The sequence below is a fragment of the Tinamus guttatus genome, unplaced genomic scaffold (genome assembly GCF_059628265.1).
Source record: "Tinamus guttatus ecotype Peru unplaced genomic scaffold, ASM5962826v1 Tinamus_guttatus_pri_ptg000004l, whole genome shotgun sequence".
Taxonomy (NCBI): domain Eukaryota; kingdom Metazoa; phylum Chordata; class Aves; order Tinamiformes; family Tinamidae; genus Tinamus; species Tinamus guttatus.
Genome location: NW_028288538.1, coordinates 14,254,918 through 14,272,254, shown reverse-complemented (window position 1 = coordinate 14,272,254; position 17,337 = coordinate 14,254,918). Strand labels below are relative to the sequence as shown.

General features: G+C 38.3%; 1 protein-coding gene across 1 annotated transcript in view; it reads left to right on the top strand.

Annotated features, from left to right (window-relative positions):
* Nucleotides 1-17,337, top strand: part of THSD4 (thrombospondin type 1 domain containing 4) — a 234,363-nt gene that overhangs the window by 75,656 nt on the left and 141,370 nt on the right. Inside the window, exon 6 of the mRNA XM_088520213.1 lies at nucleotides 13,276-13,412. Within this exon, the coding sequence (XP_088376339.1) occupies nucleotides 13,276-13,412 (137 nt within the window). The remainder of the gene's footprint in view (nucleotides 1-13,275; nucleotides 13,413-17,337) is intronic.

The following is a 17,337-nucleotide window of genomic DNA, read 5'->3' as shown; positions in this document are numbered from 1 at the left end:
TATTTATACTGAGAATAGTGGCTAGATGAAGTATCTTGGCAGCGTATAGTCTTTTTTTGCAGCACAAGGGAGATGTATGTATGGACTATCTATATTCCTGTTCTAGTGAAAGGGCATAGGGAAAGTGGAAGGAAAATGAAACATTAATGCTTTGTTCCTTCAGGTATTGTACAGATTCACTTGCTACTGGTTCAGTAAAGCAATATTTAAATACTTAAGCATGTAGGAAGCTGAGTAAGTCACAAATAGCATGTTTGTTTTTACATATGTATGTAAGCTTGGTGTGAGGATTATCCATCACAGAGGAATTCAAGTAGCTCTTGTTCAAATCAATTCAAATCAAATAATTTCAGTCATTTCTCTAGCAAGTTTATAGAGTCCTCATGTTAAAGAAAAGTTTAAAACATTCTCCAAATGGTAATAGCTAAGCTGGAAAGTTTAACTTAAAAAATGTCAAAGGTCTTGTTGTCTGGGGACAACAGTTTTTGCTGAATAAAACTGCATTTGGCAAGGTTGAAGATTCTTACGGTTAACTGAGTTGACACGTTTAGCTCTTCTGGGACTCGAGCTCTGTTTTCTTTTGGGGTGGGAGCTGTGAAGAGAGCAGATGCAGCATATGCAGAAAGAAGCTGAATTTAATAAATGAGAAATTTTGATTTTCTTTGCTTAAATAAACCCTTATCTTAATGGAAACAGTATATTAGTCACTGGCAAATTAAAGAAGATATCTGAAAAATGTTGGATCTGTTCTATGAAAATGAGTTTAGAAGTCATCATTGGATCAAGTCTCCTGGGGACGTTGCAGGAACACTGGATAAAATCCAATTTAAAATGAGGTCAGATTATACTTCCAGTCATATCCAAACTATGGGCTAGTTTTCCTTGACTAAAACAGCTGCAGATAGAGCTGATGCTGTGTCTGCTCTGGCAAGATGAAGATGTGTGTGCCGTGCTCCTTCGCAGCAATTCCTGCTTTCAAAAGCTAGTCCTGTTGTGAACGCTTGGAGGCCGATTCTGTCCAGCTTTCTCACACCGGGGGCCATTTCACTCTGCACATAAACCTGCTCTGGTCAAAGAGGCATCTTGTCACATACGATACCAGCCAGTGTTGGTGGTACCTACTGGGCACTCGTTTGGCCCTGATCCAAGTACTGCGTGAACATCTCGGTAATTAGTGGATTTCATTCCCATATTGCTTTCATGAGAAAGGAAAGTGTTCTCCTCACTTTGTGATGTGGAAGTTACACAATATGGTTGATTGGTAGCTTAAAGCAAGCTGATATGAATCCTCATGCCTGAAATATATAGATGAATTTTCTGTGTAGTGCAGTGCTTAAAGCATAGACATGAATGAATATTGGATTGCATAAAAACAACAAGTTTGTTCTGTTCTAATCATTATTTTTCATGCTATTAAATGAGACATTCACTGTCATGATTAATTTAACTTTTATAGCTATGTATGACTTTTTCATGAAAATTCTGGCACGAAGGATTTTTATCTTACTAATGTCATAAGCCTTTTGGAAGTGATACTGGACCCATCTCAAATGTTTTGAGTGTAAATACAAAAGAAAAATATTGTTAATTGCTCATCTCCTCTGTTAGCTAATCAATTCCAAACTGGGCATGATGAACCACGTGTCAAACCAGCCTGCATTCTTCTTCCTATTTCTAGCATTGGTATATTGTGCCAAAGTGAGTGTCTTTCAGGAAATAAAATATAATAAGAATTATTTTTGACACCAATTATGTTCTAAAATGTTCAGCTCAGTTGAAATACATGTTTTATTCACATCTTATTGCCACGAGCCATACTTAGTGTCTTCTGAAGGACTTGCAGCCAAGGCTGTTATTGCCCAGTACAGGATAGGATCCTTAAAGAGATGTCTGAAAATGGACATGAAGCATCAGTAAAATAATCCTATTTAAACACTTATAACTGTAGATTCAAGAGAGATTGAAAATGTTTATAAGGTAAAGCTGTTTAGGTACCAATAAGTGTTTTAAAATAGTTAAGTGTTTATACCTGTGCATCTGATCATCTGCCAGTTACATTTGTTTCTGGATTATGTACAGAGAGGTCCATCTGCAGGTCTTTCTGTCTGAATTCTTCTCTGAGAAAGCTAAAAGTTGGTTTCAATACTATGAATTAGCTTGATATTTTAAAGCCTATTTTTATTTTGAAATGGAAAGATGGCCCAGGTGTAGCCAGGTGTGCAAATGGCAGATAGGGACTGAAATCTGTAGCTAAAGCTCACTGTTAGAAATGTAGTTTGGTGTAAGAAAACACCAGCCAGTCAGCAGGGTGGTGTATTACTGTTCCTCTGCCTCTAATAGCAGGCTTTGCTATCTACACCGTTTACTTAGTGTTGTAACTTGCAGTGTGGATGTGGTTCTCCTCAGGATCAGAACTGTCTTGCACACTGAAAGAACTGGAGTAGTTCCACTGACGCATCCATGCATCCCAAGGCAATGCACAATTCTGGATCAGGTCGTAATGTGCCCTGCACAAGTATTGTGGAGTGTGATTGTGGTAGATAAGAGTGCAGCAGTTTCCAGATGTGTTCCTGTCGTCCTTTCCAGTATTCACAGTCAGGGAAAATGCCTCCGAATGGTTGGAATCTCTTGCGGTCTGTGTTGGAGTTCCCAGAACAAGCTCTTGTTCCACTATAAGATGTTGCTCTACATTTGTGCTGTGAGGTCAGTCTGCAGGCACCGAGCTTTGGAGCACCTGGAGGGCCAGCCCAGCTGGGGTTTATCCGGCACGAATACTTGTCGGGTCAGGATTCTCTGGCACATGGCAGCAGAGGCTCACTGGTCTTCTGGAAAGCCACAAAATTTTGAATATTTATTTCATCAGTAATTTCCTTCCTTCTAGAGTCTATCTGAATATTTCATTTGATTAGGATCTTCTTTTGTCCTGTAATTATTAATTCCAGAAGAATGCAACTAATTTAGTTAATGTAACTTCAGAATTGCTGTATTTTCCTTTGGGCTTTTCTCTGTTTTCTTTTAAAGACACACTCATTGGGCTACAATTTAAATTTGTTCCCTTGTGATACTAGGGTGCCAGTTCATGTTCATGCTCCTATTTCACCACAGGGTATTTCAGAATTTAAGAGAACGCCAAATAATAGCATATTGATTGTGGAGGAATGCTTAATTGCTTTTATTAATCTGGGTTTTGAATAACAGTCTCTAAAACCCTATCATGTTTCTCTTTAAGAACTGTAAAGCAGTGGATTTTTTTCCAAATCCTTAATTATTGAGTGTGGATTGGGCAGTGCACTGAGAGCTGCTTAAACAACTTCAGCTAGCTCATTTTCACCAGAGCGGGCAGTAATTCAGAAAGGGGGATGGTGGACTGCTGAAAACTTGAATGTATATATATATAGTTTTAAAGTATTTGAGCCAGTACAGAATGGTTTCAGTGGAAAATGGATAATGGTTAACATCAGCTTTTGTACAGCTGCTTTTTGGCTAAAAGAGAGGTAATTTATATTTAAAGTCTGTGAGTGTGATTCATTATTTTTCACAATAGCATTTTGCTGAAGCTTCCCCTTCTTTCCCGCTCGGATTCTTTACAGTTAGTAAAGCTACCTCTGCTATTTCGGCATAGTTTCTTCCTCCATTAGGTCAGTACCAGGTGAACCCTAAATCTTCTTCTAGCTCACAGATTGTGCTTGCTGTCTGTTTTTGGATAATATTTGTGAATAGCTTGCATATTTGGCAGCAACCTTATGCCAAACTTGAAAGCACTGCTGTGTTACTCCACTGCACTGCCTGCAGCTTGAGGCTGGAGCAGAGCGAGCAGCCGTAGGAAGTTTTACAGGGTTGTGACGATGTGGGCTGGTGAGTCCATGCTGTGTTTGCAACCACTGAGCGATGCAGGGTATAGAAGCCACTTGCACACTGAAACATTCACACACCCCTCTCTCCCCACCAAATGCTTTGAAAGAATGAATGCAATTAGGCTAGACATAATTTATTAACTTAGATTTCCTGGGGTTTGGAAGCATTTTTGAAATGTCCCACGTCTCTACTAAAATTCTTTACTGTTTTGAGCTTAGCAGTGTGGCTGTAGGGGCACAAAGCAGTAGGTTAATCTGCCGCACACATTCACTACTGGGTTTTAGGCTTTAGAGTATATATTGTTTTATCCTTAACACCTTAAAATGACAGTTCACGAAAATGAGAAACTTTGTCGTTTCAGATCTTTGGAATGGTTCTGATGCTTTCCCATAAGGGTAACTTGGCAGCTGTGGTATGGAAATTAAACAGGGTAGCTTTAAACAAAAGTGGTCTGTAATGCTGCCTTATGATGTTGCTAATGATTCGGTCATTATTCAAAAGAAGAATTTTCCAGATTTGAAGGATTTGTGTAGTTACCAGGTGATCGTCCTGATACCGTTATTATTAGAGATGAATGCCTGGTGACTGGCATCGTATGGGGATGTTAACACTGAATGCAGACTGCTCGAGCTCAAGGAGGAGTGACTCTAGGGCTGATAGAGATTAAGGTGCTTTGAAGTGCATAAGAAGTTCTAAAATAGTTTTAACGTATTTTGTTATTTCAGAATAATTTTCAAACAAATTTTAAAAACTGTGAACATCAATGTTTGAATCAACAGCCCAAAAAATCAAATATATAATAGTCAGTGTTACCTGTGCTTGTTATTATGTAAATACTTGCTGCAACAGTTACTGTAGGAGTTGTTCTAAGCACAATGGGGGTAATATTTCCAGAAGGATTTCCAGGTGTTAGTACTTGTGTTAGCCCTGCTCTGCTAGACTCATAGCTTTACACGGTTCACATTTAGAAATAAATCTGAAGATGCTTTCAGTAAACAATGTTGGTGGAGGAAATCTACACAATCTAATTATTCTTTCTGTAGCTAAAAGCTAAAGTAGGATTTGCAAGACAGTGAAATTTCAGAATTTACTGTCTTCCAGAGGCAAAAACCAACTTGTCAGAAATATTTTTGCAGTTAAGGGCTAATACTCTTTGGTGCAATTCTCCTTGACAGAGTTGAGGAAAGGGAGTCTTCTTTTTCCTTTTGGACCTTTTGTACTCTAAACATATGCGTTTCTATGACTGCACTTGAATATTTGCACTTCTTTGTGGAGAAAGTGTGGTAAAGTTTATTCATGAAGAAACTCTTGTGAACTGTTTATATTAATGGTAAGCATTTTCCTAAATGGTAAACAACAGCATCTGGAAGTTTACTGTGTGACAACAAATATTTTGAATGAAAGCTGCTGCCACATTCACCACCCTGCAGGAAGGGAGAGGTCAGCGGTGAGCGCGGGGTTGCCTGTGCGTCTGCGCTTGGCTGAGTAACGGCCCGGTGGACAAGGGCACGGGAGCTGCACCCAGCTCGCCCCAGCGCCGGCTCCCACGCAGGGATCCGGCAGTCTCCGTATGTAAACAGAGGGCTGAATTTTCCCTGCCAGGGAAATCTTCTGTGGAACGTTATATACATCTTCCTTGCTGCTTCTTTAAAGTGTGGCTTCCTCTCCAGTTCACAGTGCGCGTAGAAATATCTTATTCTCCTTTGTACTTGATGTCTCAGAGACTTTCATTTCCCTCTGTTTGCTTGAAACAGCACAAGACTTCAGTCTTGTCTCTTTGCCTGTGTTTTCTAGATCTCTGATCACATTAATGCTCTTCTCGGGAATCCCTTCGCATGGACCTGCGTTCAAAAGTGGATGTAGTGCTCTAGCTAAACTTTAGAATTATTGCTGGGATCTGCAAACTTCCTCCAGGTTTAGGCCTACAAGTACAACCTTCCTACAAACCTTTGTTCTCTGTGGTCTGCTGTGCCTTGGTGGTTGTTTGTTTCTACCCTTTGAAGGAAATGGTGGTGTTGGGTTCCTCTATGTTTTGCCAACAACAGAAGTCCCCTGCTCTGACCAAATTGGTGTCAGGAAGTTTTTCGAGGGAGAGTACTCCACAATGTGACGATACTCTTACCAGACACGCTACCTCTCCCCTGATTTGAGAGATACACGAGAGGGGAGGAGAGAGTTTAAGGTTTGTTATCTTGAAGCCCAATCCCTAAGAGAACTGTGGCCAGTAGTGCTAAGGTCCGGGCTAGTGGAGACCAGCTCCCAGGACCACAAGGCAGTAGTTGGTGCCCCAGGCCCTTGCACTTGGATTTTCCCAGATTCAAGCTCACTCAGTTGTTACCTTCCAGTTTTCTGCAAGCATAGTAATATCTGGAAATGAAAACATATAAACTTTGAAAATATATGTTAAAAAATAGGGAAGTTAGAAGCAAACTTACTAAGAAATCTTGCACTGAGCAATGACCATTTTCTTTAACAATAGTCTTTAAAATATATGCAATATGAAACCAAATCCCTGACCTTTTGTGTGTTTCGGATTTTATCTCTTACCAAAGGGAGAGCAGCTTTAAGGTTAACTCATTGAGCTCCAGGTCATTGGCATCCTGTTGAAAACCATGTTATAACAAACATCCATTTAAAAAAAATAATGTTTATGAGAATGTAGGAAATAAATATCTCTGAGTATGTAAATAAAAGCACAGAATGTTTTAACTAATCCTTAAAAATTTATTTGCCTATTTAAGACTGGCAGGAGTCCAGAGCAATGCAATTAGAATCTAAGTTAAACCAAATAATTTAAATAACAAATAGTGTCTTCTAATAATCCAGAAAAACTCATCATCCAATTATAGTTTTTTTTCTTAAGTCCAGCCTTAAGTGCATAAATGTGCAGTCCAAATGTATTTGCATGCATTTGCTAAGGGATAGTGTCATTCAGTGTGGGACTGACTTTTAGCTATTGCTTGTTTCCAGTTATGCGCTCTTCCTTCAGCAGCCTCTGAAGTGGTCGTTTCTTGGTGTTCTTCCAGACCAGAGAGATCTTAGTAACAAGCTTAAAAAAAAAAAAAAAAGAGAGATTTAGTCTCATTGAGCCTGTGACAGGTCTGTGTGTTACAGGATCCTGCGTATAAAGGGTATGCAAGTGATTGCTTTGTTTCAGTACAGAGCACAAGATAAAGCTTTGCTCCTTAGCCAGGAAGATGGCAATCTGGGAGCTTTCCATAACAAGATGTACGAGGTGTGCGAGAGCTACAGTTTGTGTTGCAATGTGTTTAAGTATTTTAGGGACCTGTTTATCCTACTGTGCATGGGAAAAGGAAAACAGCTTAAGGAAAACAGGTTAAAAATAGTTTATTATATGTATTTTTATATGCATTAATTTATATAGAGATGATTGGTATAATTTAGGCAATAAATTTAGTCTCAAAACCATCTATGTCTCTTCAGTAGTGTAAATGCATGTCACAGAAAAGCAAAGTAACTACAGTGATGTTTTGTAGCCTCGTAAGCCTAGACTATCAAATCAGTTTATGGGATTTTTAAAACTTTAAACCTCTTTCTGTGCTTTTTCCTTTACCTATTCTTCAATTTCTCATACAGGGATGCATGCTGTTAAAGTGTCTATATGACACCCATTTTCAGTAATGACCACCTAATCTTGTCAAGCTGCCATTTTTTTTTCTCTAAAGTTTACTTTATCAGCAGGGGAACACCACTAATAAAACAAATTTGTAATAATTAAGATGCAAAATAAGTGGGTTGTTCCCAGGTAACATAAATGAAATGTAGCTTCATTAATTTATGCAACGAAGGGTAATGGATCTTGAGTCTTGTTCATCAAGGCTGCCGTGGTTCTGTCGGTCTTGAAAACTCGGGCTGGGAAAACTCTCCATCAGAGAGCTCTGAGTGATCTGCAGTATGTTAATCTGGCAAAGAGTGGATTTGTGGGTAAAAAATTGTATTTTCAATTCACTTTTGGTTCTGGAGAGTGTAAAGGAAAAGAGTTTGGGAACAACAAACAGTTTTATGGTTTGATCTAGGATGATTTTTTTGGGAAATGTTGGCAAATTGAACATTTGAATAAGGAAACTAACAAATTCTGATTTTTACGAGTAAAATGTTCGATCTTTTCATTTTATGCTAAATAAACAAGCTCAGTTTCATAAATGTGATGTTGCAGAGCTGATGTAATCTGCAATTTTCGAAAAAAGAAAACCATTAAGGAAAAAAGATTTATTGCCTAATCATGCAACAAAATGAGTCAATAAGACCTGAATTATATTGTGCAGGAACAAGAAACAGCACCATTTGGTGTTCTTTTTTCCTACTACTTGTAGAAGTGGGTGACAGATAAATCTTTTTCTTCATATTAAAGAAAGGTTAGGATTCACTTTTCAGTGAGGAGTGACTTCTTGAATATGTAAGAGCGTGCTATCAATTTCATGGAAACCCACAGGTGCCTAAATATTAGATATGATTTTCTGTGCATCCTTGTTAAGAGTGTTATTAAATAATAGACATCTGAGTATTGTAGTCATTACCTTTTCCCTTTAATGGGAAACATGTCTATGCATAGTTATTGCTCAAAAATAGAGTTCCTGTTTAACAGGAGAGAGACTTCTAGGATATTTGACTTTGCGAGCATAAATATATTCCCTTGAGAGATGACTGAAAGCTTTGTTCGGAATGTTGCTGGAACTTCACAAGCCCACACTTGAATCTCCTTTCCACCCCTCTACCTTTTACATTTATGATTCTGAGGTATAACATGAAGTCCTTATTTAGTAGAATCTTTCAAATAAGAACAGCCAAGAACTCTATAGAAAATCTGTATGCAGCTTTTGAAGTTATATTTATTAATGTTACCAAGGTACTGCTTTTATATACTAATTTTACATGATCCTACTTTGCAATTTTTTGGACTACCTGCATGATGACAGAGATGGATCATATTTCAAAGTACAATCAGGGCAAACAGAGATTTCAGCTAATAGTCAAATAGAAATACTAAATTCCTCTATATTTTGAAGTCCAACAGAAAGCAGTACCGAAGTCCTTGTAGAGCCATTCCAGCAAGAGGGTAACTTAACTCCTAACTCCCAGTAACGGCAACTGTAGCTGACACCTCTCAGCTGCCCCCAGGAACTGGTTAGAGCAGAGCTTGCTGCGGCCGAGAGCTATATGGTATGGATGAGGAATTGCCCTGCGTGTGGCAGGTTTTCTCTGATTAGTGCCAGACTTAAAACAAACAAAAAAACTCCATTTTGGGAATGGAAAAGAGAGATGTTGATTTTTTGAAGTACATGTATTTTTTTTGTGTGTGTGTCACTTGGGCTTTTATAATATGCAAATATTCTCCTTGTATTCCAAACATGTAATGAATTTTGTATTGTACCTCTCTGAGAGCAGGTATCTGCCATGAAATCCTAATATGTAATCTGCAACAGGAAGTTTGTAGGGGATGTCAAAGCACATGGTGACCAAATGGTTAGACGTCATCAGATTTACACGAATTAGCCAGCTATTGCAGCAAATGAGGAAAATCTTGAAGAGAAAATTTCACTGCCTTTTAGAAGAACCTACCTATTATTTAGGCAGTTCCTCATCTGTAATGAACTTTTTATTGATACAATTTAGCTATTACTGGAATGAGAGGGAACAAGACAAAAAGTTCTGAGTTAAAGCAACTGCTGTATTTTTTCTACTTATCTAGCAACATTTTAATATTTTTGATTTTATATGATAGGAACTGTTATTCAAAGCTTTACCAGAATTAGTCATCTCCAGGGCTGTGCTGAAGGCCACAGAGCACAACTTAGTGAAGCGTTGCAGGTAAACGGGAGGTGGTGGCTTGGAATAAGCAAATGCCTGTTGGAAAATCTTTTTTTCCACACTTTCATCTAATTCTGCACGGAGTAGTGGAGACATCCAGTGGCCAGTGTCCTCAATGACTGACGAATTGTATTCTCTGACCTCTGATTGCCAGACACAGGAGAGGCTCATGTGAGAATAGTCCTTGTAGTTGTTTTCTCGGGAAAGAGTTCCAAACGCTACACAGTAAAATCAGAGCTCTCTGGAAATAACAACAGGGACTGTTGCATGTCATACGAAGGGATTCTGGCCCTGAGCCACTGCTGAGCATATTACAGTTGTATTTTTGACTCAGTATCTAAACCCTTGTATAGCTATTTTAAATATATATGAAGATCTTGAAGCAAGATGAAGTAATAAGCATTTTAAATATATGAGCAAAGGAAATTGGAAGTAAAAAAAAAAAAAAGATGTTTTGGCATGACTGAAGCGAAGACTAGACAATGAAATTTGAAAATAGAAATAGACCATAGTAATAAAATTTTATAGAATGCTATCAAAACTAAAAGAGACAAAAATAAATGCAATGCTATAGCTAGATCTTCCCAAACTGAATAGGATTTTCGTTAGGTCGTGTTAAGGACAAAGTATCAAAAGAGGCTCAAATGAAGACATATCACAGCACAGTGTTCTTTTTATGTTGGAAAAAGCAAATGTAATTACATATAGTTGTTTCTTGGAGAGTGTTTGCGTATTGTTAGTTAGATATCTGTATTTGCAGTGTAGCTGTCAGCTTACAGCCACAGAACTGGTTAAGTTCCTAGGCACCAGCTATTATAGTGTGTAAAAAGCCTAGACATCTACTAGTAGGTTTAAAACCTGTTCTTACTTTTCTCTCCATGCTAATGTGCCTTAAAGCACTTTCTATGTGAAAATAAGAGCATATGTCTAAACAGAAACCTTGGTTTCATGAAGTTCACAAAGTTTTACAAGTTATGATTGAATATAAAAATAAAAATATAAAAATATAAAAATACATCTGCTGAAGGGGAGACCCTTTTTCTTTCTTTGAGCATCATCAGATGTAGACTTACTCTAGCTTTCCTGCCAGCCGTGCTGGACGCGGAGCCCATGTCTTGCCAGCCCCTTCCTTCTCTGCCTCCTGGTTGTCCTATGGAGCGTGACCTGCAAGCATATTGTGGAGATTGCTTTACCTAAAAGGGACATTATGTAGAGAGATCTTGCTGTAGACAGGCAGATCTTGCCAACAGCTTTGCCCATGTCTGCTCTGCCACATTAAGCTTCCTGTATAGCAGATGCATAACTTTATCATGAGAAAATACTGAATTACAGCCTATGGCAAACTATGCCCTGAAGATAACAGGGATATGCAGGAGCAACTTATCGCTGCAGATTGCTGTTCTGGTGTATTCTCAATGAGTGCATTTTGGAGACACTCTGGGACAAATGCTGAAGCTGACTTTACAAGGCAATGTGCATACAGAATGCAGACTGATTTGCTTAACGCCGTAATGTAGTTGTAGTGTGAACATGGCACTAGCCTGCCAGCAGGGTGCATGCCACTTCTCTGAGGGCACCCACCAGGCATCTTGCTCAAATTAAAGAGCTTGGTAGTTTCTATATTTAGACATTTAGGCAAAATTACAAAAACTGACAAATGGTAAAAGCATCCTGTGATGTTCTGCGAAAAACTAGTACTGGTAAGTGGTAACAATAGGGAGTCAAGATTGCGTATTGAATTAAGATTTGGATTGAGGAGCCATTCTTGGGAGTTTGTATCTTCTAGTCCTTAACCTTACAGCATGTGGAATGGGGAATTCTCTTATGTTTATGGTAGTGGTAGGTTTCCTGTCCATGCAGTAAGAGCCGGTATATTTTCCAAACAGCTTGCAAACTAAGGTGCTGAAACAGAGTGAGAAAGGAGGAACTTATTATCTACATTTTACAATGGCACTAAGTGTGCAGCTGTGTACAATGATGTATTTATTCTATGAATTTACCGGTCAATTGCATTTTGATTTGATTTGAACACTATTTCCTCCTTTTCCGTTCTTTTTTATTCTTTTTTCCCTGTGGCTATTTTTAGTTTCCCTTTGAACAACTGAATACATTATTTAGCAAAGATATTACAGTTGGGCTGCTCTTTATGCTAGCTTTTCTTCCCAAGGACTATCACTAGGTTGGAATCGTGTGCATTGGCATGCAGCCTGTTTGGCCTCTCCCCCTCGTCTCTCCCGGCTCCGTGCTGAGTGACTCCCCATCCCGGCCTGGGCCTGCGCCCGCTTCTCCTCTGTGTCCATTTTCCTTTCTGCTGTCAATTACTGAGCATTTCCTTAGGCTGGAAGTCAGTGACAGGCGCAGAAGGCATTGGAAGAGGAAGCTGAAGGAAGAGCTGGCATGAAGTCCCAAAGCAGCGGCTGCATGTGCTGGCTGTGCGGTGCTGCTCGCTCCAGGGAGAGGCGGTTCTGTCAGGCCTTTTGTAGAGGAAGGACAGAAGATATTAAGAAAAGAGGGAGGCCTTGGCAGAGGGAAGGAGATGGAGCTTTTGTTGGAGATGAACTGAAGGTTTTAGTTCTCTAGAGGTTATACATGAGTGCATGGCTGTAGTGAACTTAATAATGGAGTCACAATTTTAAAAGTGTGGAAAGTTCCATTTTTGAGTGGAAATGCACATTGCTGATAGTAAAGTTTGGAAAAATCTTCATCTTAAAGCCTTTGCCCAGTTCCTGAGGCCAGACAGATCCTTTTGTAAAGTCTGGGGTCAGATGACAGCAGTTCAAAGTGCTGCCTGTGTGGAATCACTTGTTTTACAGCTCGTGGTTTAATTGGCATTTTATGTCCTCTGCCAAACCAGTAGTGTAGTGTGACTGAGCTAAAACTATATAGAAAACTTGAGAGCTGAGACAAAATATTGGGTAGGAGGAGGTTTAGAGATACATATGAGGTTAATTAGCAATGGAATATTTTTTACTAGTTTGATAACTTGTTTTACAAGTGAACTTTAAAATTTGTTCGTTTTGTTGCAATTTATGAGCAGTAAATGTTGACTGCTTCTATAAATGCCAGTGGGAAATTCTTTTGCTCAATAGGGGCAATTCAGTTAACGGATTATACTCTTCATGGAGGTTAAAAAGTATTTTAAATCTTAGAAGTATGTGGTCCATTTGCTTCAGATGAATGTTATCTGTAGGTAGTAGAATTTGGTGTATGACTAACTGCAGCACTGTTTATAGGTGCTGAAGAACTCAATTTGTAGACCAAAGAGTCTGAGACTTTTGGGCGACCTTTCCTTCTGGTGTGTGTTTGTTCTGGTGGTGCTGCTTGTTTGTTCCATGTTTATTTTTTAATCAGACTTTTTTCAATTTTTGGTTCAATAACAAAAAATGTGCTAGATCCTTCATAAGTAACTAGAACATGCTATTTCCTCAGAATTTTATACTCTAAAGGATTTTCAGTTAGAGATAATGCCTATATGGTAAACTGGAATATAGCAAAATTAGTAGAATGACATGTGAAACTATGATGGTTATTATGTTTTGCAGGACAAAACGCTCAAAACCTTTTTTTTTTTTTTTTTGTCTTTTTCTGCAGTGAAGGGAAGTCAGAAGTGTGAGTTGAACTGCCGTGCAATAGGCTACCGATTCTACGTGAGACAGGCTGAAAAGGTGATAGATGGAACTCCGTGCGACCAGAACGGCACGTCCATCTGCGTGGCGGGGCAGTGCAAGGTAAGGCTGCTGTCCTCAGCAAGACTGCCACTAGGCTCCCTCCTGAGTCCTATTTAATACATATAATACATCAGAACATATTCAGGTTGGGAAGGCCAAAAAAAAAAAAAAAGGTAGAATTCTTATTTGATTTAGTGCACTAGACAGAATACGTTTTGAAGTTGCATAATATTGAATCCTTTCTTTGGTAATTTAAACTATAGCCTAAACTTTGTAGGATTAGAAAGAGGAAAAAGGTCTTGTGCAAGCATTTGGAGGTTAATAAAGTTGTTTAAATCTGATGCTTATGTATTTAAGTGATTTATAATGCAAAATGGTTCTGTTCATAAATGCTTACACCTTCTGTGTGTTAGCTATCCATAGCTACGTAGTTAGAAATGCACCCCCAAATTTCCGCATATTTGGATGAAAGAATAAAATGATGGCTTCAGACCGCAAGGTTTTGAAATTTTGAATTCACATTTTTGGCCTGTAGCGGTGGCTTGTAGTAGGCTTTTAATCCTCCATGCAGATACCTTACTGGTGTTTTGGGAAGGGGAGTATTTTGGGAATGGGTATTTTGGGAATGGATATTTGGTGAAACCCAGTTAAAAACCAGTTTTTACTGCCTTTTAATCCAAACTCCAGTTCTTCCTTTTCTGCCAGCATTAAAACAATTTCAATTATTTCTCTCCCTGGCTAAATGTTCTCTACCAAACTGTAGTCGAGAGCAGTTTTTTACAATTGACTTTTAAACCTCTGAAACTGTAAATGTTTTGAGACACTCTTCTTGTGATATTGGCAGCACTACTGTAAAACTCTGTCTGCAGTGTTAAGAAACTCGGTTCTTGATCGCACTTCACAATAGCTGCCGTTAGCTATCTCACATTATTTTTGAACCTTAGGAACATGTCCTAAATTGAACATGATTTTCTGTAAGCATCTGTGTAAATGTGGGCTATTTTTTGTTTTGGTTTTTTTTTTTGTTGTTGTTGTTTTTGCTGAGAAAATATATTTGAAACCTATTTTTACATTTCTAATCCAACTCCCATCTTATTTTTTTTGCTGCTAAATCCCTTTCCTTTTACTGTTTTCAACTTCTAGAAAGATTCAGATTCCATGAGTATATTTTCTAATTGTTTTGCATTGTTCTGCATCTGCCTTTGCCTGTCTTTGGGAAAAATACAGAGGACTGTGATTCAGCCTGGTCATTTAGTATTCTTTACTCAGAACATGTGTAAACAGCATTATAATTATGTCCTGATATACTATGTAGTTTACCATTATTTTTATTAAAGCGACTGTACACTATACTGTGCATTCCACAAAATACTGTGTTGTTTTAACTAGAAAGAGAAGTACTTGAATTACTATGTTTATTATCAAACTTATAGCCTAAGCTATTGTGAAGGTTTGTCCTTCTATTTTAAGAGTAAAAAAATGTGTTTGGAATGTTCAGAAATGTGTTACAGCTGATGTTTCTTTTTCATTATTTTATGCATCTTTCTGCTCCCTGCGCAGGTATCTGTTTTGTTAGTCTGTGCTTGCTTCAGTCCTAGTTCTGTGTTTGCTGGCTGAATTTTTGATGTCTGAGCCACAAGTAGTCAGTGTGGGCAGTAAGTTCATCTTGTCTCCTGGGCCTGCAAAATTTCATAAGGCTTGAGAACACAAATGCGTTTGGTTCTTTTATTCTTGTTAAGAAAGAAGAACAAATGTAAGTTCACTGTTCGCTGTATTCCTCCTGAACTTTGTGTTACCAGCTCCCAGGTGAGGAGACTGGGCTCCCACAGGCTTCACTGAGGTGACCTTGCCGTAGTGGAGCAAGGAATGTAACAGCCATGCAGGTGTGATTCTGACCACTTTCTGAGCAGGTGCAAAGAGCGTATGATGCAAAACACATACAGGTTTTTAACTGGTTTTTAATAGGGCAACAAACAAGTTGATGTCTTACTTGTTTAATATATGTAGGTAGAAACAACCTTTTGGTGCTGTTTAGCTATCTAAAATACTATAGATTGAAGAACAGCTACTTTTAGGTGCTGTTATTTTCAGCATAGAAGCATAGTTCCATCCTTGTACAAAAGCTGTTTGGATTATGAATGATTTGGAATGAAGCTGAAAGGTATGAAGAATTCTTGCCAAAAAAAACATGATGCTTGAAAGTTATGCAAATACAGTGCAACATAGACGTAGACATTAAAAAAGTATCTACAAGACTTTGGGTGGTAGTGGGTTTTAAATTGTCAAATTTAAACTCTAACAAGGGTGTTAGACTTGAAGAGATCAAGTAACTAGCTTCTTTACAGGGTCTGTGAAATAAAGTGTTTTATTTATAGAACTGGTCCACAATGGACCAAATTTCTCACTTTGCCTATGTTAATAGGGCTTCTGTTAGAGTGGATTAGTTTTGGAACATCATCTGCTACTGTATTGTGATCCACAATAGTTACTAATCTAGGGCAAGTTCTTTCATTGTAATTAACTGTGACATTGGAGAGTACTACTCATTATGCAAAACAGTGGCAGGATCTAGTCCCTTTCACCTCCTTACAGCTGGACACAACTAAATTACGGGTGCAACCCAAGACAGAAGAAAGCTTTGTGCTTAGAGGACAGCATAGAGAATTCTGGGGTGATGGTGTCGTCCCCTGCAAATGCAGCATTACTTATCATCCTGCACTAGCTGGAATAGTCTGTATTTTTTGACTTGGTACATTACATTTTTTTTTCCCTGGGTTCATGGCTAATGATTGAAAGGTGAGTTCTTAAAAGTTTATTCTCCTAAAGATTGCATTGAGGGAAGCAGATGACATTTATAGAACTTAAAAGTTAACCTGTTTTTGGTCAGGTTGCTTCTTATTAATATTTTTATGCATCATTCTGTAAGTTTAAACATAAAAAATCCATTTATTTCTGCCTAAGGGGTCTGAAAAGATTTGGGATCAGCTTCATTTCGTATTGCAGCAAGTTTGGAGTAACTTCATTGATCACAATGTTCCCGTGAAGTGTTTACGTATCATTATCTGCTGCTGTCAAGAGATTACCATGATTAAGACAAGTTGGTTGCAAAGCCAAGTCTTTGGGGATATACAGATCAGGCTTCAACTTCTGGCCTTTCCAGTTGCTAATGAGGGAAATCATTAGCACCCTTCCTCATGTGCTCCTCAGTTAGTGCTCCAGACGCATCTTGCCAAGCAGAATCCCCAGCTAACAGTGTTCATATTTGCTTTCATTAGTTAACATGCAATCTGAGTATATTCATAAATTCACTTATTACCTTTATTTTATAAATGCAGTTGCTCTGTGGTGTTAGGGTATATGTGGCAAAGTGATTCCTTTGAAACAAACATGGGTGTTTGTTACAAGACAACATGGGTGAGATTGGTCATGGGCAAGACTGGTGTGATGTAGAGTGTGACTGTCAGGTTGTTTAGTGGTGACTTTGTGACTTGCTGAAGAGTAAATAATGTTTAACTTTTCGGTAGCTTTGCCAGGACATAAATCAGAGGTATAACATTAGCCTGTCATTGACACTGATTAATACTACAGGTCTTAATTACTGTTTTGTGCGTATTAAGGCAGTATTGTGACTGAAGACTTTGTTACAAGAGTACAAAAAACGGAGTTGTTGATAATCCTTGCTGCCAATGCTTGGGCATGTCCCTGATGTATGGGGTTTACAGTTTGGGTAAGTTGCAGCTTGCTCTAGAGCAGTCGTTAATGGTGAGATTTAGTAGAGTAAAGAGTAAGCATTTTAAAATAAAGCTTATAAGAGAATAAGGTGTGAAAGTTTTATTTTTTATTTGCAATACTTATGGTAACTGTAAAGAAAGTGCCTATATTGGTATTGCTTTTAGAAAACTATGAAAAAAGGCAGCTCAAACTCCTTATAAATACATTATTTTTCTATAATCTGTATTTTTGGGGTCAACATTTTATAGCTTTC